Raw genomic sequence first — 22,354 nt, 5'->3', positions numbered from 1 at the left:
TCTGTATGCACCTTTGAATCTTACGGCTGGCTCAAGAGCTTTTCCCTTCTCCCTGTGTGGCTTGACCTTGCTTTGCTCCATGTGAACAAAAGCCTCCCAATTTCAGATCAGAAACTCTCCTCATCCCCCTTCCCTCATCCTCCCCTGAGGATTCAGGTTTAGAGGGTCCTTAGCACCCAAATATTCAGCAAGAAAAAGATCCTTTCTTTCCCAGAGTCTCTGGAAAGGACTTGAGGGGGATCTGCTTGATCATTTTCCTGTCTCCCGGCCACAACTCTTCTCAGGAAGATGAGGTACTTTGATCAGCCTGGGTCATACATTCACTGCAACACTGCTGAAGATTTGTGTGAAATGCCCACCAGGTAAGAGAGCTAACAATACCCGAAAGGAAAAGATTTCAGTAGTCCAAAAACAAACAAACAAAACCACACAGATATCTGTTGGACTTAGAAGGGACTAAGCAAGGTTGACTTCCAAGTTTTTCCACCTAGGTGGATGGTGATGTTGATAGAATATGCAGACAGACATTTTCACATTGTAGTGATCATATCTCACTATACACAAACTCAGAATCACTACATTGGACACCTGAAACGAACACGTTACATGTCAATTATATCCCAATTGGAAAAAAAGAAAGAAAAAGAAAATGCAAAGATGGAAGCAGTTTGAGCCCATAGGGAGAGCTGTTTTTAAAATGTTGAATTTAAAGGGCCTGGAGGACATTCGAATGAGATCATCTCTTAGAAACAAGGAGTAGGTAGCACAGCCGAAAAACAGACACTTAAATTTTTAAATGAAAATTGTTTCGAGTTAGGGTGCATCAGGGTGTGATGTGGGAAACCCACTACAATTTCTAATGGGGAAATTCTTCAGCAGAAGAACTATTTGTTGCCCGTGTTGCCTATTTTATTAATCTCCATACAATATCAAGCTCCGAAGAAGCTGCACTTCCTTCCAGTCAGGACCAGGCTCTCCGTGCCGGACTTTGGCTTGGGGGTCTCGTAGGCGGAGCCTACTGGCCCTGCGAGCGACCCGCGGACTACAACTCCCGGCGTGCCCCGCGAGGGTGCGGGATCGGAGGTGGGCGGGGCCGGGAACAGCCACCCCCGCGGGCAGTCGGGCGGGGAGATCGGGCGGCGCCGAGCTGAGGTGGCGAGACAAGAGCTCCCGGATGTGGAGAAGCTGGGGAGAAGGCGTGGGAGGAAGATGGACTCGGTGGAGAAGGGGGCCGCCACCTCCGTCTCCAACCCGCGGGGGCGACCCTCTCGGGGCCGGCCGCCGAAGCTACAGCGCAACTCCCGAGGCGGCCAGGGCCGAGGGGTGGAGAAGCCCCCGCATATGGCGGCCCTCATCCTGGCCCGGGGCGGCAGCAAGGGCATCCCCCTGAAGAACATTAAGCACCTGGCGGGGGTCCCGCTCATTGGCTGGGTCCTGCGTGCGGCCCTGGACTCGGGGGTCTTCCAGAGGTGCGCATGTGCGAGAGTGGGCGGCGCGGCCTGGGCGGGGGTCGAGAGGGGGAGCCGGGCCGCCGGAGGGGCCAGGGCCCCATGGTGGCGGCCCCCGGAAGGGGTGCACAAGATCCGGGGTGCCTGGGCCCCGGCTGCCCGCGGGGGAGGCAGGGCTCCAGTTTCTTCCTTGTTCCGTAACTGCTAATAGCCATGAACTTGGGACAGTTCCTTGCCCCAGCCCTTGAGAATGACACCCGTAAAAGGGGAGATTTCCTCTTTTCAAAAGTCTGCGCTGCCCAGGTTGACCTCACAGGGTAAAGGCAAGGAGGCCACCCTTGTGAAACATCTGCGATAATTAACTCCTTTAGACGGAGGCCACTAGCTTTCCCCTGTTGCTCAGCGTCTGCTACCCACCTGGTGCTGATCGATTAAGGAGGCGTCAGGTTCATAAATGGAGTGGGGTGTCAAGGCTTTTCTCATTTCCAGCTCAGCTTGGAGATCCTTTCCTGACCTTTGGAAAATACTCTAAGCCTGTTGTGAGTCAGCACAATCTAGAAAGCTGCCCACATTTGTACCTGGGTGCGAGATAGTGGAACAGCGTACCGCGGGGCTGTTCGATGAAACGCTTCTAAATGATTTGAGCATACCTTTGGAACCTCGTTTGCCCTAAGGACGGTTTTAATTGTGCATCATTTAAGAGTCATGGCCATATGCCATGTTAGTCAGGAGTTATGTCATTCATAAAAGGGAGGAGGCACTCTGTGCCAAGAATGAATTTACACATGGTAATTTCAGCCTAATTGTGCTTGAATTTGTTCCCCGTGAAAAGTAAATTATCTTCACCTTTTGATTGTCGAGTTTTGGTTTTTAAAGAGATGGCTGTCTCTGGAGCATATTAATTACATACATTAATATATGGATAAATGATTTTCATTTAATCGAACGTGTTTACAAAGGAGATACCAAAATAGTATAAATTTACTAATTTTCTTGATGTTTTTATCCAAAGGAAGTCTTGGGTGGTGCTGGGTGAATAGGTGCCTGCACACAGAAGATATTAATAACAGTAATGTAACAGGAAGTGTGCAGAGGAGAGATAGGGAAAGAGTTGGGGATTTAGTTCAATTCGGTAAACACTGAGTTTCTGCCATACACATCCAAGGGTATTACAAGATGAATGTGACATGGTTCTTTCCCTGTGAGACTCACAGACTTTGGGACATTTTTACCTCCTCACAAAAGGTACACACTGGAAAACAAAAAAGGACAGAGAGAAGGTGCATCCAAGTTAGTAGTGAAGTAGTAAAACCGTATTTCTGTGATATAAACCAGAGATCAAAATCACATTCTTAATAGATTGAAAACAGAACTCCTTTACAACTCCTATTGCATATGTCAGAAGACCCTTTCAAACTGGCTTAACCTAAAAAAAGGTAGGGCGTGTTTGAGATACAAATTTAAGAGCAAAAATGATTCATTCATTCTGCAAATATTTATTGACTACCTACTATGTGACAGGCACTGTTATGTGTCCTTAACCAGGAGTTTAGCAATAGGGTCCATCCATAGATGGAGCTGGCATTATAATAGGGAGAAGATAGTTAATATATAGTGTACTGTATCAGGTAGTAATTCATATTTTTAAGAAAAAGTAAGGGGATGATACATTTGATCACCATAATCCTCTATTTCTTGGTTCCTCTAGAAAGGAAAGAGCCAAAAAGGCTCTCCCTTTTATGGTATGGGGGTGGTTTTGCTGAAAACTGCAAAACTTTCTACACATAACAACTCTATCCAAGCCTCTGTGGTCAACCAAACTCCATCATGGTTTCTAACGGCTTAAAGGCCTAGTTCTTAGGATGATTCCAGCCCCATAAAAGGAGTGCTCAATGCTGCCAGGAGGATTTACCTTCTTTCTGGCAGATAGCCCCTATACACCCTCCTTCAACAGTTAATTTAGGAAGCTTGTAATTATCCATTCATTCTCTTCCCTTTGAGGTCTAATCTACCACCCCAAAGAGGTAGGTTTGAATTTAATTGACTTATTCTGAAGCTGCAGTCAGTTTGGATGGAGCAGCCTTCCTGCTTCTCACCTACTTTCTTCAAAAAAATCTTATCTACCCTGTGAAGGAATTGGAGAAAACTGTAGCTCATGTGATTTGTTTTTCAGGCCTGGAGATTACTTTGTCCAAAATCATTTTGACTTAATTGAGTTTCTAGCCTGCTTAGAATCAAAGCTAACAATACTTTCAAGGTTGCTAACTTTGCCCGTTAACTTACATAGTTAACAGTCAAGAAAAAATGCTGAGATATTATTTTCATTTAGTAAAAAGTGATTGTGAGAGCTGAGTTTGTAAGAGCTTGGTTTTCAACAGTAGTTGAATGCTGTGTAAGTAAAGCTTAGAGTACATCGATTTTTTTTACATGTTGCCTAATATACTTGTGAAAAATAAACGTAAGTGTTGGTTTCACTTTTAGGGTATGGGTTTATGATTAATGAAAGGCCTGGGCTGTGTTGTCCTTGAAATGGCAGTTTCTGATTTGAAGTGTCTGTTACAGGGATCATGGTTGATACTCCTGTTCATCCTGTTAGATGGAGTATGACTTCATTTGAGGCTAAAGCCATTGGCATTCCACTTTGATGTTTACTTTATACTTGATTTTAAATTTTATTAAAAAGGTCTGTTTGTTCATTTGCTCATCCTTTTCTCTTGCACTTGCTAATGCAATGGTGCCCCTTAGCTGAGTGGAAATGATTGACTTCCTTATGATGATGTAATAAATAATGACTATTGTATTTTAAGTGTACATGTAGGATGCTGTTTTCATATTCATAGTGCCATTGCCTTACATAATACATATAAATTAAACGTTTGAACCTTTGAAGGTCTGAAAGCAAAACTTCAGTTTTCCTTCAAACAGAGCTAGTGTAAGGATTAAATGAGACTGTCAACTGTTCCTTTATCACCATTCCTATTATTTTCAATAGCTATTACTTACTAAACATTTATTTTATATTGTGGTTTATATTGATTTGTCATAACACCCATATTTGGTAATTGCTGTCATTGTCACCTCTGTTTTAGTGAAAATTTAGGCTTAGGGAGATTTGGCCTTGGGTCATACTACTAGCTTGTGGTAGAGCCGAGACTTGAAGTCCTTCCTTCAGAGTCCATGCTCTTAACCATTTACTGTTTCATTCATTCAGCAAGTATATATTGAGCACCTGTTATGTAGCAGGCACTATAAAAATACTTTGTAAAAAGTAAAGCGTTATAGAAAGGTCAGTTATTGCTTCCTGGCCATTCTCTGTTTCTACTAATAGGTTGAGAATTTCTCATGTCAATGGATTTTGTATCCCTGGTGTCCAGAGAAGGGCCTGAAACAGACTACGCAATCAAGAGTCATTTCCATATCATGAAAGAAGGAATCAATGAATAATGAAAGAAGAAACATAGGCAAACCTCTGTTTTTATTTACTGTTTAAGCATTTCCAAAAGATCACTGAATCCTGAGGTGTTGAATGTTTATTACAGTAAAGATCAGGATATTAAAGTAAACGGCTTCAGTAATTTATTTCAGTTAGTGATTTAACTAGATGTCAAAAGATTGCTCTCTTTTACTGTTTGCTTTTTACTTTGTTATCATCACCACCCTCCTTTTATCCTCTCTTTAAAAAATTTACTGAGTTTTCATTGGTACTTCAGTTTGTTGTATACCTTTGTGACATTTTCCAGTAAAAAACTTATCCCAAAACTTTCATATTTTGCAGTGGAGGGAAATGAGGGCTTCTGTGTTCTGCCTTTTGTAGAATGACATGAGTAGATATGACACACTTGACTTCTAGCCAGTAGCTCATCTTGTTTATTAGGCTTCCTCTGAAAAAAATTAGGGGGCAGGGTGGGGGTTTATTGACTTTATCTTTAGATTTAAATCTTCCTTCTGCCAATAGTAAAGGGAATTTCTTAAATCTAGAGCTGTTAGAAATTTTTCTTTAGTTTCTTTCTTTTCACTCTTGACAATTGAGCATAGATGTTTGAAACATGAAGTTTCTCTTTCATTCAGTAGATGTTGAATGAAAGGGGTGAAAAATACAGTTGACCCTTAAAAAATATGAGAATTGGGGTGCCAGCTCCCCTCCTCAGCCAGGGCAGTCAGAAGTCCCAGATCAGCTTTTGATCTCCCAGAACTTAACTACTAGTAGCCTACTGTTGACCAAAGCCTTCCTAATATCATAAACACATTTTTTTTTTTTAATTTAGGGCTTTCCTGATGGCTCAGATGATAAAGAATCTGCCAGCAATGGAGGAGACCTGGGTTTGATCCCAGGGTTGGGAAGATCCCCCGGAGAAGGGAATATCCCCTGGAGAAGGGCATGGCTACCCACTCCAGTATTCTTGCCTGGAGAATTCCACGGATAGAGGAGCCTGGCAGGCTACAGTTCATGGGTTGTAAAGAGTCAGACACAACTGAGCATCCTACTTTTTACATTTTTTTTTTAATTGAAGGAAAAATTCTTTAAATTCTGTAGTGCTTTACATTTTTCAAAAGTTTTACACACATGATTTCATGTAATCTCATTTTTTTCTCTCTACCCCTGTATTCCCTGGTGGCTTAGACGGTAAAGCGTCTGCCTGCAAGGCGGGAGACCTGGGTTCATTCCCTGGGTTGGGAAGATCTCCTGGAGAAGGAAATGGCAACCCAGTCCAGTATTCTTACCTGGAAAATCCCATGGACAGAGGAACCTGGTTAGGCTATAGTCCATGGGTTCGCAAAGAGTTGGACACGACTGAGTGACTTCTCTCTCTCACTCACTCACCCCTATATTGGCCCTCCCCCTTTCTCTCTCCCCACTGGTAACCACTAGTTCTCTATATCTGAGACACATTATGCCTTATTTAGTTTTATTTATTTTCATTATTTATTAACACATTTTATATATTTATTATATAGTATGTTACAGTAAAGTAAGCTAGAGAAAAGAAAATGTTATCAAGGAAATCATAAGGAAGACAAAATACATTTACTGTACTTAGCTATATAGATATCATAATTTTACTTTGTTTACAAGATGGATCATCTGTCACTACCTACATCAATATTGTCTTATATGATACAAAACACTATAGATGTTATATATATTACTAACACTGAACATCAAAAATGAAAAGTATTGTGAAAAAGAAATTCATATTTATCTACAGGTATAATGGTTCAGGCATTGATAACAAAGAAGCAGCTATCTGATTGCTTTGTGGTAGTCTAGGGCTTCCCTGGTGGCTCAGTGGTAAAGAACCCAGCTGCTAATGCTGGAGACTAGGGTTCAGTCCCTGGGTCAGAAAGATCCTTGGAGAAGGAAATGGCAACCTGCTCCAATATTCTTGCCTGGGAAATCCTGTGGACAGAATTGTCTGGCAGGCGACAGTCCATGGGGTCACAAAGAGTTGGACAGGACTTAGCAAGTAAACACAATAATGGTGGTCTATTTTAATCACTATGATTGCTTCATGGTAGCCTAGCCCACACACACTGATGAATGAATCATTATAAAAATTTTATGGTATACAGTTTTACAGTCATATTCATAATGCAGTGTCAGAAACATTGTTCCATTTTTTAAAAGCCAAAAGTACATTATTAACTTTATATTAAGTATCAGTCATCTTATACCTATGTGAGGGTAGACTATTATTTATCTACATGAAAGTAAAGTGAAAGTGTTTTATTGTCATGTATTATCTACATGAAAGTAAAGTAAAGTGAAAGACAGTCGTGTCTACTCTTTGCGACCCCATGGACTGTAGCCTGCCAGGCTTCTCTGTCCACAGAATTCTCCAGTCAAGCATACTAGAGTGGGTTGCCATTTCCTACTTCAGGGGATCTTCCTGACCCAGGGATCAAACCCAGGTCTCCTGCGTTGTGAGCACATTCTTTACTATCTGAGCCACCAGGGAAACCAATTATCTACATATGTTTTATGTATTCATGGCACACCTAACTTTATTTTTTCTGATAGTACTAGGCTGCACAGTTTGTAATTTTGTTCACACTGTTGGCAAATCTCCTTAAATTTTTCCCATACATTTATTGAAAAAAATTAACATGGTTCAAACCTGTGTTGGTTAAGGATCAACTGCCTGTGCATATACCGAAGAAGTCATTCAGATGTCTTTGTGGAATGTCAGTCTAAAAGTATTGTGGCTAGAGTAAAACATTCTGTTTCTAGCAATGGAAATTTATAAAGGTTAAGAAAACTTCAGTAGAGACTAGTATGCATCCCCTAAATAATCTTTTATATTTTACTGTGAGTCATCATCTTATAAAGTGCAAAAGGTCAGCTATGTAAGGTGTGGTTAATAGAGCTGTTACACTAAGCTCTCCTGAGCCAGTCAAGTCATGTTCTCCATGACTTTGATTGTTATTGGTGGCTTCACCCAGTTGATTCTGTGTTCATATATTTATGTACCCATTGTTAGTTGCCCCCGTCCCGGCCAAAAAAGAGTTGGCTTGTCTGACTGTTTTGGGCATATAAGTCTTTACTAAGCTTGAAACTCAGCCTTGTGATTTGGCTATGCCACGCCCATTTTTTTTCCTCAGCAGACATATTAACTATACAATGTTTTGGATTTTGATGGGAAAAAAGAAATAGTATCTTCTTTATTTCCTTTAGATTTGAACTTCCAGTGTTACTAGTATTTTTAATAAACCATTAGCCTTAAAAATATCAATTTTTCCTAATTTTATAAATGATATCTAGGGCTGTGTAAATAATATGTATATAAATGTATATAATATAAATATTACATCTGGGACCACATTTATAATTGAAGCAGTTAAAAATGTGGTTTCCATAGAAAATTCTTTATTTTTCTTTAAATTTTATATTGCTTTGAATCTGTAACATTATTTTGATGGTACAAAAACTATTCTAACATGTAAGCTGTATTTTGGGGGTTGCAGAGCTCCTTTTTATCTTTAATTTTTTTTTTTTTAATATCTCTACAGTATATGGGTTTCAACAGACCATGATGAAATTGAGAATGTGGCCAAACAGTTTGGTGCACAAGTTCATCGAAGAAGTTCTGAAGCTTCAAAAGACAGTTCTACCTCACTAGATGCCATCATAGAATTTCTTAATTATCACAATGGTATGAATTTGACTAATAGTTTATTCAAAATTTTATGTAATTTCCAACTTGTTACTCATTTCACAAGACTTGTTTAACATTTGAATTTAGATCTTAGTATTACTTGCTTGCAAAGAACTTCATTTTGATGATCTTTTCATTTGTCTTGTCTTTTTAAGAGGTTGACATTGTAGGAAATATTCAAGCTACTTCTCCGTGTTTACATCCTACTGATCTTCAAAAAGTTGCAGAAATGATTCGAGAAGAAGGATACGATTCTGTTTTCTCTGTTGTGAGACGGCATCAGTTTCGATGGGGTGAAATTCAGAAAGGAGGTAATCTGTTGTATTGATTTTTATTTTAGCTCATCTTATGGAGAATTAATTTTTCTTATGTAAAAAGTCTTTAGGAGTGGGAGAGTTAAAAAGGGAGCAGTAAAATAGAACGTGGGACTTTTATCACTGTAGTTGATAATAACATTTATAATCAGTTCTAAATCTTGGGATTGTTGAGACAAAACAATGGAAACCAAATTAATTCTCTTTCTTTTTACAAAGGATTATTTTAACCCTCTATTTGTATTTTGAGGCAAATATGCCATTTTTCTAGAGCAGATACTTTTGTGTTGTTCTACCTATGAATCATATAGAATGGTGGGAATAGAAGTCTTCCACCAAAAAGTTCTGGAGAACCTCAAGAATGAATCTAGAATTGCTTCGCAAAGTTCACAACTTCTTACAGCAAAAGAGTACCGTAACATTTAGTTAGAGCCTTATTTCTCTCCAGACAAACTAGCAAAATATGTCACAAAAGAATAGAATTACCAACAAATAGGTAAATGAAACATACACGAAGAAAGGCAGTATGGTTTCTGTTCAGTCCTGACGTTTGTTGAGTGTAGGAAAACTGGGCCAGTTGTGTCTAACCTATGTTTGATTTAAAGGAGATAGTAAGGAAGATGCAGTAAAAATGGAGATGGTCCACAGAAGAGCGATTAAGATAAGAAGATAAAGTTACAGGCAGAAAATGATTTTCAGTCTCTAAATGTGAATGTCATCAAAACTAACAAAATATATCAATGACTAGTTTATTGATTTCATTCAATAAACAATTATTGAGTATCTTCTCTGTAGCAAATTCATTGTTTTATTTATATAATATTTTGAACTTATTCACTAAATATCAAGGGGCTTCCCTTGTAGCTCAGTTGGTAAAGAATCTGCCAGCAATGCAGGAGACCCAGGTTCAATTCCTGGGTTAGGAAGATCCCCTAGAGAAGGAAATGGCAACCCACTCCAGTATTCTTGCTTGGAGAATACCATGGACAGAGGAGCCTGGCAGGCTGCAGTCCATGGGGTCGCAAGAGTCATACATGACTTAGTGACTAAACCACCACCACTAAATATCAAAAATAAAATATAGGAAGAATTAAAGCTTGAAAAGCACACTTTTGAATAAGTTAAGGAAACCCAGTGTTAAACTGAATGTTGAGCTTTATATGATTAAGTTTTATATTATTAAAGTTAAAAAGGGTTAGAAAATATCTATACATGTCGACAAATACAAATTTGCGAAGTTTAGTGAAAAGGCAAGGGAATTCCAATATGTACTATACTATGCTATTAATAAAATGTACATAGGTTTGACCCTATCACCGCCCCCCCCCCACCCAGGTTGCATTTCTAGGAAAGAAATTATAGAGAAATATGCCAATAATGGAGAGAAAAAATCCACTTAAATACCCTGCAAAACTTGATTATCTATAAAATCAAATACTTTACAACCATTAAGAACAGTACTGTAATATATACTCTCTGACATAGTCAGATGTCACAAGTTTTTCACTTTAGAATTAAGCAAGTGTTAATGTATTTGTCAGGTGTCTCCTCTGTGCATGCTTGGATCTGACTGCTGGGACTTATTGCTTACAGAGTGTATGGTCTAATGATGTCAGCATTTTAAGTATCAGTAATGTTATTAAATACATAATAACTATAAACTGTGTACGAGATACAAATTTACTAGGACAGTTCGGGTCTAAAGAGAAAAGTATAAGGATACTATGGGAGCGTGTCATCCAGGGACTTCAGGAACAGCCTTTGAATCCCATGTGAAGATTCAGTGGAGAAAAACACTATAGGACCTTTAATAGAAAGGCTTCATTTATTATATCATGGTGTAATTAATGTTGGTGTTGTTTGGCCTTCATTATTACTAATGATAATAAACATAATTTATTGTTATATATATTTTATATTAGTATTTTTTAAATTACTGGTAAGAATGTATCATACATTATATAAGCATTTCCCATCAATATGTAAGGTTCAATAATTTAATGAGGAAATAGTCATTTTTCAGTAATTCCATAAATGTAGTTTCTCAACCACATTAGATAAATAACACACACATTGTATTTCTATAGAAGCACATACTGTGCAATAGATTTAAAGGGCTCATATATTGAATATAGTATTTTATGACAAGTTCAGTTCTTTGGCAACTAAGGTTGCTTTTATGTCCTCCCAAAGTGTTATATATGTATGAATCCCTTAAAACCTTAATTATTCAGGATTTCTCCATAAGATACTTTATTTTCCTCTTATTATTATTATTATTATTGAAGAGCTAAGATAAATCATCAGAATTATTTATCAGAATTATTATCAGATACGTCATCTGAGAGTTGTTATCAGAGGTTTTGTTCCTTTAAAAAAATCTTCTAAATTGTTTATTTAGAAACAGAAATATTCTACGTTCTGAGTTTATTTTTGTTTGCTTTTTAAAAAAAATTACTGAATGAACTATTTCAGTGTTCAGAGCACCTGGGATTTATTGTAGCTTTTTGCCTTTAGTTCGTGAAATGACTGAGCCTCTGAATTTGAATCCAGCTAAACGACCTCGCCGGCAAGACTGGGATGGAGAATTATATGAAAATGGCTCATTTTATTTTGCTAAAAGACATTTGATAGAGATGGGTTACTTACAGGTTTGTGCTCTTGTTTTGCAAAAAATCTTTTAAACCCTTTTGTGTATGTACTTTGAGTTCTAAGAAAAAAGTATGGCACAGTTCATAAAGGAAAGTATCAACCCCTAGAGGAAAAGGAGTAACTGATAAGATTTATCATCCGAGGTATTTATTTGGCACACTTACCCCAAACCGATCTGGGATACATTCAGTAAATATGCAAGGGATTCTGCTACAATTCTAACATTCAGATAAGAAATCAACTATTGAGTATTCTACGTATGTTGTGGTATTCATATTGTTTCATTCAAAACTCTGTTTTTAATCCATGGTTGTATTATTGTCAAGTTGTGGTTGTACAGTTGAATAATCTTTACTGCTTTTAAAAGAGACAAAAAAAAAAAAAAGCAGCAGTATAGTAGAGGTAAAAGAGCACCAACCTAGGCATCAGGAAAACCAGATTATAGTAATATCTCTATCTGTAACTATTTAACCTTGAATATATCATTTTATCTGTTCTGAATCTTAGTGCTCTCCTTTTACAATAAGTGCTCTCACTTTACAATAAGTGGGTTGGATGCCTCTCTCAGCTTTAGAGCTTACATGATTATATACTATTTATTCATTTTAGTTATTGTATTGTTGATTCAACACCTACTGTTGATTATATGAAATACTACATAGGTTATCTCATAATGAAATAAAGTGCATGTTCCTAGTTTTGTTTCAGAGGAGGAAATGGCAGCTCTGAAAAATGAAGTCATTGGCTCAAAGCAAAAACAAGTTGTAAATGGCATTGTTAGGATTTTAATTCAGATCCTTGTGTTACTCAAAAAATAGCATTTTAAAACCCTAAAACTCTACTGTTTATAGTAAAAATTCTAATGTGACTCATTCTCGAAGAGGAAGAAATTTTCCAGTCTTCTGGTCAGTAGGTATACCATAGGCTAACTGTTCAGTTAAGTTTGAGCATTCAGGAAAATTAGATTTGACATCTATAGGTACAACTCTCCCTGTGCTCTTTGCTAAGGGAGACTGTAATTTGACCCTTTCCTAAGTGTGGGGAAAAATAGAAGTTCCTCATTATAACAAGATTTGTAAAGAGACTGACAACTGTGAAAAATGTAAATTTCTAGTAATTGATCTTGACCTTGCAATAATTACAATCATAAGAAGTGCCTCAACCCTCTTGCCCTGTGCATACCCCAGGATCATGACGCTCATTGTTCTTACTTTTGCCCACATGTGATCCATTCAGTTGTTGTTGACTCCTGTCTGTACTTCAGGGATCAGTTCTGTGCAATAGATATTACAGTTCCTTTTCCTCCCCACTCTGACCCCTATTGCAAATAGGAACAGAAGTTCCAAAAATATTTATACTACTGCTTTTGGATGTTGATGGGAGAGACTACCAGAACAAAGGGAATACAACTAGGGATTCTCAGAAAATTCCTTGTGGTCAGAACCCTGGAGGATATGTATTATTTCTACCCTTGTCCAATGTTAAAATAGAATTCTGAAAAATGGGAACTTGCGCTATGTAGGTAGAATTTGAAAAGGGTTAAATTTACTTGTTTTACACGGTGGAATATATGAAGCTCTCCCCTCCAAAAGAAATTACTTGTTGTATGTCTGATACTGCTGGGTTGTTCATTTTTCTTAGTACTGTAGCAGTGAATTCATCGTTCTGTATTTTAATAAATTTGTTGGTAAGCGTGAATGCGTGTTGACAACAGTCCTCATGGCACTCGTAATATGTTTAGGGTGGGAAGATGGCGTACTACGAGATGAGAGCCGAGCACAGTGTGGACATCGATGTGGACATTGATTGGCCTATTGCCGAACAAAGAGTATTAAGGTGAAAACAAGACCTCATAGCCTTTGCAGTAGACCATAACAAATTATTTTTGTAGATCCATTTAAATTCACTTTTAGACACAGATTTCTGATCCTCCAAACATCTTAAAATCTTTTGTAGTATCTTGCTTACGTGAGAAAGACATATACATAAAATATGCCTATAGATGGCTTACTCAGTAACTTCAGAAACACATAGTTTGGTTGGACCACACTTGAAGTTCTTGCACTATAACCTGAAGTGTGTGCTGTACCTTGAAAAGGTAATGTTTGAATAATTGGATGGGAATGAACTATCCAGTTTATTGGTGTTTACCAGATGAGAGGGAGTGATTAGTTTCACACTTGGATTCAAAGGTCTGTTTTGGTTTCTTTTAGATACGGTTATTTTGGCAAAGAGAAACTGAAGGAGATAAAACTTTTTGTTTGCAATATTGATGGATGTCTCACCAATGGCCACATTTATGTATCAGGAGACCAAAAAGAAATAATATCTTATGATGTAAAAGATGCTATTGGGATAAGTTTATTAAAGAAAAGTGGTATTGAGGTATGTGCCCCCTGAACATAGCAATGTCTTTCATGATTGTGATATAGGGTCAAGGTACATGTGACTGAAATAAGAGATTTACATTTTTAGTATTATCAGTTAAAGTGTCTCAAATTTAGCTTTGACATGCCTAGAAAATTATGCTGTTTTTACTTTTAGGTGATAGAATTAGGAAACTATCAACAAATAGATTTCTTGTTTATTTAATGAATGTGAACATACTGTTTTAAATAGTTGCTACCTAATATTTCCCATAGGATCTTGCAACCAGAAAGATTTCATAGAAAATAGGTGTCAGCATTTAGAAGAAAGCAAATGTCAGATGGATCTTTTTTTTAAAAAAATGTAGCTTCTTATTGCGATCCCTTGGACTGCAAGGAGATCCAACCAGTCCATCCTAAAGGAAATCAGTCCTGAATATTCATTGGAAGGACTGATGCTGAAGCTGAAACTTCAATACTTTGGCTACCTCATGTGAAGAGCTGACTCAATAGAAAAGACCCTGATGCTGGGAGGGATTGAAGGCCGGAGAAGGGGATGACAGAGGATGAGATGGTTGGATGGCATCACCAACTCAATGGACATGAGCTTGAATAAATTCCGGGATTTGGTGATGGACAGGGAGGCCTGAGGTGCTGCAGTCCATGGGGTCGTAAAGAGTCAGACACGACTGAGTGAACTGAACTGAACTGATTCTTACAATTGAATATTTTAATTCAAAGTAACAATACTTATTTGTATTTTCATTTTTTTTTTTCAAAAATGAAGTTTAAGATGATTTTTTATAGTTCATTAGAGATCTTAAATACGTGTTCCTGAGCAGGTCGAAAGACAAGTTATAGACTTTCTTCTGAATAAAATGAATTATAGGGGAATCTTAGATTGCTAACGGACAATATATGTTTTATTTTTTACCTGTAGATAGATTACTTTTCACTGTGGAGAAGTCTTTCACCTTTATTGGACTACTAGAAATAAAATCTGCTAAAGCTTCATCATTTTAAAATAAGTTAGTTGATTTTTCTTAATTAGTCCTTCAAAGGACTACTCACTTGTGATTTGTATTATTTAAAAGGTATTATTTTATTGTGAGTGATGTCTGTTTTCTCACTTTGCCCTTTTATTTTTTAGGTGAGGTTAATCTCAGAAAGGGCCTGTTCAAAGCAGACCCTCTCGTCCTTAAAACTGGATTGCAAAATGGAAGTCAATGTGCCAGATAAACTTGCAGTTGTAGATGAATGGAGAAAAGAAATGGGCCTGTGCTGGAAAGAAGTAGCATATCTTGGTTGGTATCCTTCTTTTCAGCCATAATAATGGAAAGCCATAATTATGCAAAGAGATACTTTAATATTTATTATCTTTCACTGAAAACAATTCAAATTTCCATACATTTAATGATTAAAAATTTCAGTAGGTACAGGTAGAACAAATTTAAAAATAAACACTCTTAACCAACATTTTATTAGTAATATTTGGTCTATATTATAGTAATAGTTGTATTCAGAATGGTGAATTTTAGGTCCTGAGAGTTTCTGAAATTTATCCAATCAAAGGAAAGATAAGAGAGGGAGATAGAGTAAAAGCAAGGCAGGGAGGAGGAATATAGTTAGGTCAGTGTGATGAAATTATTTATCAAGCAGCATACAAATCAGAACTGTTAAAGGGAGACTTAAGATGTAAATCAACAAAATGTAATATGTGGACCTTTTTTGATTTCTGATTCAAATAAATCAACTATAAAAAGACAATTTTGAGACAGCTGAGGATATTTGAGCATGTACTAGGTTATTAGATGATAGTAAGGAATTACTGTTGATTTTGTTAGTTGGATGGCATTGTGTCACTTCTTAAAAATGTATTTATTATAGGGAAATGGTGAAGTGTTTATGGCTTAAGTATGTTGTCTGGGAATTCCTTCTCCCTTTCCTTCAAAAAACTTGGCAGGGAATGGATAAAAATATTGATACATAAGGCAAAACATTAATAATTATTCCACATAAATTTGGGGTTCTTGCTTATTGGAAATTTTCCTTCATAAAAAAGTTTAACTAATTATAATTTATATGTAGAATTTCTAGTCCCTGTAATAGGCATGGCACACAGAGAGGATACTCCACTCTCCTCTAATTGATAAGCATTTATGTTGAATTGCTTAAGAAAAAACACTAGACCTTAAGTATTTACTCTTCATAGAAATACTTGAACTCATTTTGTTCCATCCAATCTGTAGCATTCTTATATGCAGTGTCTGAAGTTGCCAGAACTGTTTATTGACTGCTCTTTGCATTATTTAGAAAGAATATTCCTTATCTCTTTAAATATTCAACCAGTGTTTCTTCAACTTGATAGGAAATGAAGTGTCTGATGAGGAGTGCTTGAAGAAAGTGGGCCTCAGCGGCGTGCCTGCTGACGCCTGTGCCGCTGCCCAGAAGGCTGTTGGATATATTTGCAAAAGCAGTGGAGGCCGAGGTGCCCTCCGAGAGTTTGCAGAGCACATTTTCCTACTCATGGAAAAGGTTATCAATTCATGCCAAAAATAGAAAGTAGTGTTATGTTGGAAAAGAACATTTGCAGCCTTCGTCAGCCATTTTAACTTTTATTTTTGATTAACTACAATTCCATGCTGTAATGTTAACAGTGTGATTTAATTTGTGATCTATCTGATACCTTTTAAAGCACTCAGACTCTCACTCTGAAACCTTCTATGAAATAACTGTGCTCTACTTTTCCTCTTTATGCAGAATCATTATTTAGAGGTTGGTTGATTACAGTCTTTCTCAGATTTTTAGTCAATGCAAGTAAGAACATCATCAAAATTGACTTTGTATTGTACTCTGTAAAGTTGTGTGTTTGTGTGCTTTTAATGATGCTGAAACTTTATTTATTTGGGGATAGTTTGTCTGGTAAGACATGCCCTTCTATTAATAAAATTACATTTCACAAACTTGATGAAAACTGCCTTGTTTTAGAAGAGATTTACCAAACATTGCCCTGTTTCCTTTAAACACTGACAGTGCAATTGGCATAAGAAACAAGCCACCAAATACCAGCTGTAGAGCATCCTGTTGTACTTCATATATGGATACATATAGCATATACATACAGATAGAGATGTCTGCATAAATTTGTATATTGTCAAAGTTAAATATTGATTTCTAGTAAATCATTTGCAGTTACCTCTGAGGTCATGGTGATTTTGTATACTATATTTGGCTGTTATTACAATTTTACAACCACCACAAATCACTCTCCTTCCTGGTTAGATTCCAAGAATGGGGCATTAGCTCATAAATGTGGACCCTTACCTAATAAACACTAACCATTTCCTGTGGAACATTTTCATCTATTTCCACTATAAAGAGAGTTCATGTAAAACTCTAGCAAGAAGCAGGCCACTCATACTGTGCTATATAGGAAGTTGTTTTTCTGTCAGGGCTGAGTGAATCTTCAGTTCAAAGACTGCCCCTATACGCCAGACATAAGTTAGAATAAAAAAGGATCCTCTTCTACGTTAATTTCCATTACATTTTGTCCTGGCTTTACTTCCATCTTTCTTGCTTTCCCACAGCAACTTCTTTTCTCCAGTCCCCTTAAATTTGCACATTCCCAAAGGTTCTTACCCCTATTCTTGTTCTTCCCAAAGACCACATCTCTATTCAAAATTTCAGCTATAGACTCCATGCAGATGACTCCAAAATCTAATGACTCTAAAGTCTAATGTCCATTGTGAGTTCTGGTTGCATTTCAAATTCTTCATATTACAGGCCAGACACCTGTACCTCATCTCCCAAAGGCCTCATTTTATCAGGGACATCACAGCCTTCTTCAGTTTCTCCATTTCTAGTCAGACACTAAATCTTGAGCTTGACCCTATAGCCCAGTGTCCTTTCAGATTAGCTAATACTATTGCTAGATTGATTATATATTTGCTGTTACCCTTTACAAAATGGATACCACAGAATGTGATCACACATGTCCTGGTCCAAATGTACTCTGGACACGTAATATTTCCAGCTTTGGTTCCTATTCCCTCCACCCCAATCAAGCTATTCTACGTAATTCTCCAACAATGCCTCTATTAGCCTATTCCCAAACCCTACTTTCTATTCACCAAATGAGTTACTTGTTCCTACAAAAACTCCTGCCAAAATATCTCCCATAAATACCATGTGTGAGTATAGATTATACTGGAGTCCTCGCTTCATTTCCATTACTGCTAAGTCGCTTCAGTCGTGTCTGACTCTGTGCGACCCCATAGACAGCAGCCCACCAGGCTCCCCCGTCCCTGGGATTCTTCAGGCAAGAACACTGGAGTGGGTTGCCATTTCCTTCTCCAATGCATGAAAGTGAAAAGTGAAAGTGAAGTCGCTCAGTCGTGTCCGACTCCTGGCGACCCATGGACTGCAGCCCACCAGGCTCCTCCGTCCATGGGATTTTCCAGGCAAGAGTACTGGAGTGGGGTGCCATTGCCTTCTCTGTCATTTCCATTTCCCAAAGCCAAATACCAGGAGACCTTCAGTCCTCATCGTGACTCCTACTTTCCATGTGCCTGGTAGTGGGGAATCTTAGTCAAGAAAATATATGTTCAGCACTGACATGTTAAAAGACTTAGAAGTTGCCAACCCCTTCCTTATAAGATGGACTTCCCTGGTGGCTCAGACGGTAAAGAATCTGCCTGTAATGCGGGTGACCTGGGTTCCATCCTTGGGTCAGGAAGATGCCCTGGAGAAGGAAATGGCTATCCACTCCAGTATTCTTGCCTGGAGAATTCCATGGACAGAGAAGCCTGGCGGGCTATAGCCCATGGGGTCTCAGTCAGACACGACTGAGCCACTAACACTTTCACTTTCCTTATAAGACAAACTGGCCAAACAAAATCAATGCCTTTTCTTAGGCCTCTCAAGAGAACTGAGATAGGACAAACATCCAGAATCGGAAGAGATACACACCTGATAGTGGTTTGCCTGGAGCAAAAGCTGCTGGATGCCATAAATGAACAATTAACTACTAATTTCAAAAGCTGTTGGAGGTTGTGTGAACCAGTGTGAGGGAGTAGTCATGGAGATTGTAGTCATGATGGGTGGAAGGGTGTAGGGCACACTTTCCCTGTGGAAATCACAGACCGGGTCTGAGGATTCAGGAAGAATCCCCATGTGGCCCTGATAGCCATTGTGAAGGGAGAAGGGAACTTTGCTCCACTCCAACTTTTCTGTCTCACCTAAGGTGGGTAAACTCTCCCTTAGTCAACAGGGGAGATAACATCAAGGAAACATAGTGAATGCTGCAGGCAGAAAGAAAGTAAAAGCAGGAGAAAGAAAGCTATATACCTTGTAGGAGAGACAAACACTTGTGAAAGCCAAGAGAGAGCCAATATTCCCAAGAGCCAACTAAAAGATCACGACTTTGAAGATTTTAGAATGTTCTCTGTCTTTCATACCCTGTGCCACACACCAACATATTGCTAGCATCATAACAGTGGATTACACCTTTAAAAGGTACAAGACACACATGTTCTCTGAGGACCAATACGAAAAGGAAGTCCCCAAACTAAAAACAAGGACATTGGATAAATTTGAGGTCTCTGGTACTTCTTGCTACAAGAAACAGCCCAACTCCTAGCAAGATTAACGTGAATCTTCGCACTAAAAACCTGTATGTATCAGCACCTATTACTCAATAACATATCTAGCTTTACAAGGCATACCAAAAGATGAGAAAAAGCAGAATCTGAAGAGACAAAGCAATCATCAGATACAGACTCAGATGTGACACAGATGTTAGTATTATCAGACAGGCAATTTAAATAGCTATGATTAATATGAAAGGCTGCAATGGGCAAAGTACACAACATAAACGACTAGATAATATCAGTAGAAAAATGGAAACGATAAGGGAATCAGAAAGAAATGCTAGCAATCAGACATAGTAACAGAAATGAAGAATGTCTTTGAGAGTGGGTGAGTATGCTTGAAACAGCTCAGGCAAGAATGGGTGAGCTCTCTAATGTTAGCCAATTTTATTTTTCTCTATACACCTGAATTACATGTTTATTTTATTATGTTTTATGGTTTTCCAGCTTTATTGAGATTTCCTTGACGTTCAGTCACTCAGTTGTGTCCCACTCTTTGCGACCCAGTGGACTGCAGCACACTAGGCTTCCCTGTCCACCATCTCCCAGAGCTTGCTCAAACTCATGTCCATTGAGTCAATGATGCCATCCAACCATCTCATCCTCTGTTATCCCCTTCTCCTGCCTCAATCTTTTCCAGCATCAGGGTATTTTTCAATGAGTCGGCCCTTCACATCAGGTGACCAAATTATTGGAGCTTCAGTTACAGCATCAGTCCTTCCAATGAATATTCAGGACTGATTTCCTTTAGGATGGACTGGTTTGCTGTCCTTGAAGTCCAAGGGATTCTCAAGAGTCTTCCCCAACACCACAGTTCAAAAGCATCAATTTTTCAGTGCTCAGCCTTCTTTATGCTCCAGCTCTCACATCTGAACATGACTACCAGAAAAACCATAGCTTTGACCTGAGCTATACTTGGCATATAACATAGTGTATGTTTAAGGTATTCAACATGATGATTTGAAATACATATATATTGTATGATTACCACAATAATGTTGGTCAACACATCCATTACCTCATACATTACCATCCCATGTGTGTGTGTGTGTGTGTGTGTGTGGTAAGAACATTTAAGACTTACTCTTTTAGTAACTTTCAAGTTTCAGTACAATACAATTTCAATACAATACAGTATTGCTAACTACAGTCAGCATGTTATATATTAGTTCCCAGAAATTTACATATCTTATAACTGAAAGTTTGGACCCTTTGACCAACATCATATATTTGCCTTACTCCCTAGCCCCTGGCAACCATCAATACACTATTAATCCTTTTTTGTTGGTTTTATTTTATTTAAGACTCCACATGTAAGTGAAATCATGTGATATTTGTCTTTTTCTCTTGAGTGTATTTCACTTAGCATAATGCCCTTAAGTTTCACTCATGTGGCTGCAAATGGCAGGATTTCTTCTTACTTATGGCTGAATAATATTCCACTGTAAATATCTATGTAGGACTTTCCCAGTGGCTCAGTGGTAAAGAACCTGCCTGCATTGTAAGAGACACAGTAGGAGCCATGGGTTTGATTCCTGGGTCAGGAAGATCTCTTGGAGAAGGAATTACAACTCACTCCAGTATTCTTGCCTGGAAAATCCCATGGACAGCCCATAGGGTAGAAAAAGAATCAGACACAACTTAGTGACACAAACACACACACATATATATTCAACATTTTCTTCATTCATCATTGACAGACAGGTTGTTGACATGAGTTATGAATTTGTCAAGTTAACATTTATAAAGTGGATCACATAGATATGCGTGTGCATGCTCAGTCCTGTCCAACTTTTTGCAACCCCATGGACTGTCCTTCAGCAGGTTCTTCTGTCTATGGGATTTTCCAAGCAAGAATAGTGGAGTGGGTTGTCACTTCCTCCTCCAGGGGATCTTCCCAACACAGTAATCAAACCTGCATCTCCAGTGTCTCCTGCATTGCAGGTGGATTCTTTATCACTGAGCCACCAGGGAAGCCCATCACATAAGATATGGAATCAACCAATATGGTAACACAAGATACTGCTGAACTCCACACAGACACAACAGATGTACAGCAATTTTCTTTAAAAGAAATTCAGAAACTAGCTGAGTGATTCCTAAACATCAGACAAGTGGGAAAATACACATGCTGAAACTGGTAGGAAAGGCTGAGACACAAAGACTGAGACACACTCTCCCTATAAACTCCACCTCCATCACAGTACCGAACGACCAAGAGGAAACTCCCAAATACCAGCTTCTTCCTGAAGAGTGAAAGGTTTGGACTTCACATTTAGCACCCCCTCTTTTAAGAGTCCCGCCCAAGAAATGGGCTCCCAAAACACCCAACTCAGAGAGCCAATCAGGCTTGCATACCTCAGACCCAAAGACTGTAGCAAACAGGGAAGAAATTGTTAATGGGCAAGTGAGCACTTGCCAACTCTATTCCCTCCGGACTCAGTGCAGAGGAAGCTGGCAAAACAGCCTTCTCACAGTTTCTCCCTGGAAGCAGCTGAACTACTTTCTTTACCAGCTGCTGCTTTAGAGTCCAATCTTGGTAAGATATATGTTTCTAGGAATTTATCCACATCTAGGCTATTCTATTGATTGGACTCTGACTTTTCTTAGCAGCTTCTTACAGTCCTTTATATTTTTGTGGTATCAGTTGTAATGCCTCCTCTTTCATTTATAATTTTATTTGAGTACTCTCTTTTTTTCTTGGTTAGTCAAAAGTTTTCCAGTTTTGCTTATTTTTGAAAAAATCAACTCTTAGTTTCACTGATATTTTTC

General features: G+C 38.3%; 1 protein-coding gene across 1 annotated transcript; it reads left to right on the top strand.

The window, feature by feature from the left end:
• Positions 1–1,178: 1,178 nt before the first annotated feature.
• CMAS (cytidine monophosphate N-acetylneuraminic acid synthetase) lies at positions 1,179–16,897 on the top strand. The gene is given in 8 exon segments (NM_001035398.1): positions 1,179–1,469; positions 8,457–8,599; positions 8,758–8,913; positions 11,434–11,567; positions 13,310–13,404; positions 13,782–13,953; positions 15,085–15,238; positions 16,303–16,897. Coding segments are annotated over 8 exon segments (1,305 nt in total). The 5' UTR covers positions 1,179–1,209; the 3' UTR covers positions 16,494–16,897.
• The last annotated feature ends 5,457 nt before the right edge of the window (positions 16,898–22,354 follow it).

The sequence above is a fragment of the Bos taurus genome, chromosome 5, assembly GCF_002263795.3.
Source record: "Bos taurus isolate L1 Dominette 01449 registration number 42190680 breed Hereford chromosome 5, ARS-UCD2.0, whole genome shotgun sequence".
In the NCBI taxonomy this organism is placed as follows: domain Eukaryota; kingdom Metazoa; phylum Chordata; class Mammalia; order Artiodactyla; family Bovidae; genus Bos; species Bos taurus.
This window is presented reverse-complemented; position numbering and strand designations above follow the sequence as displayed.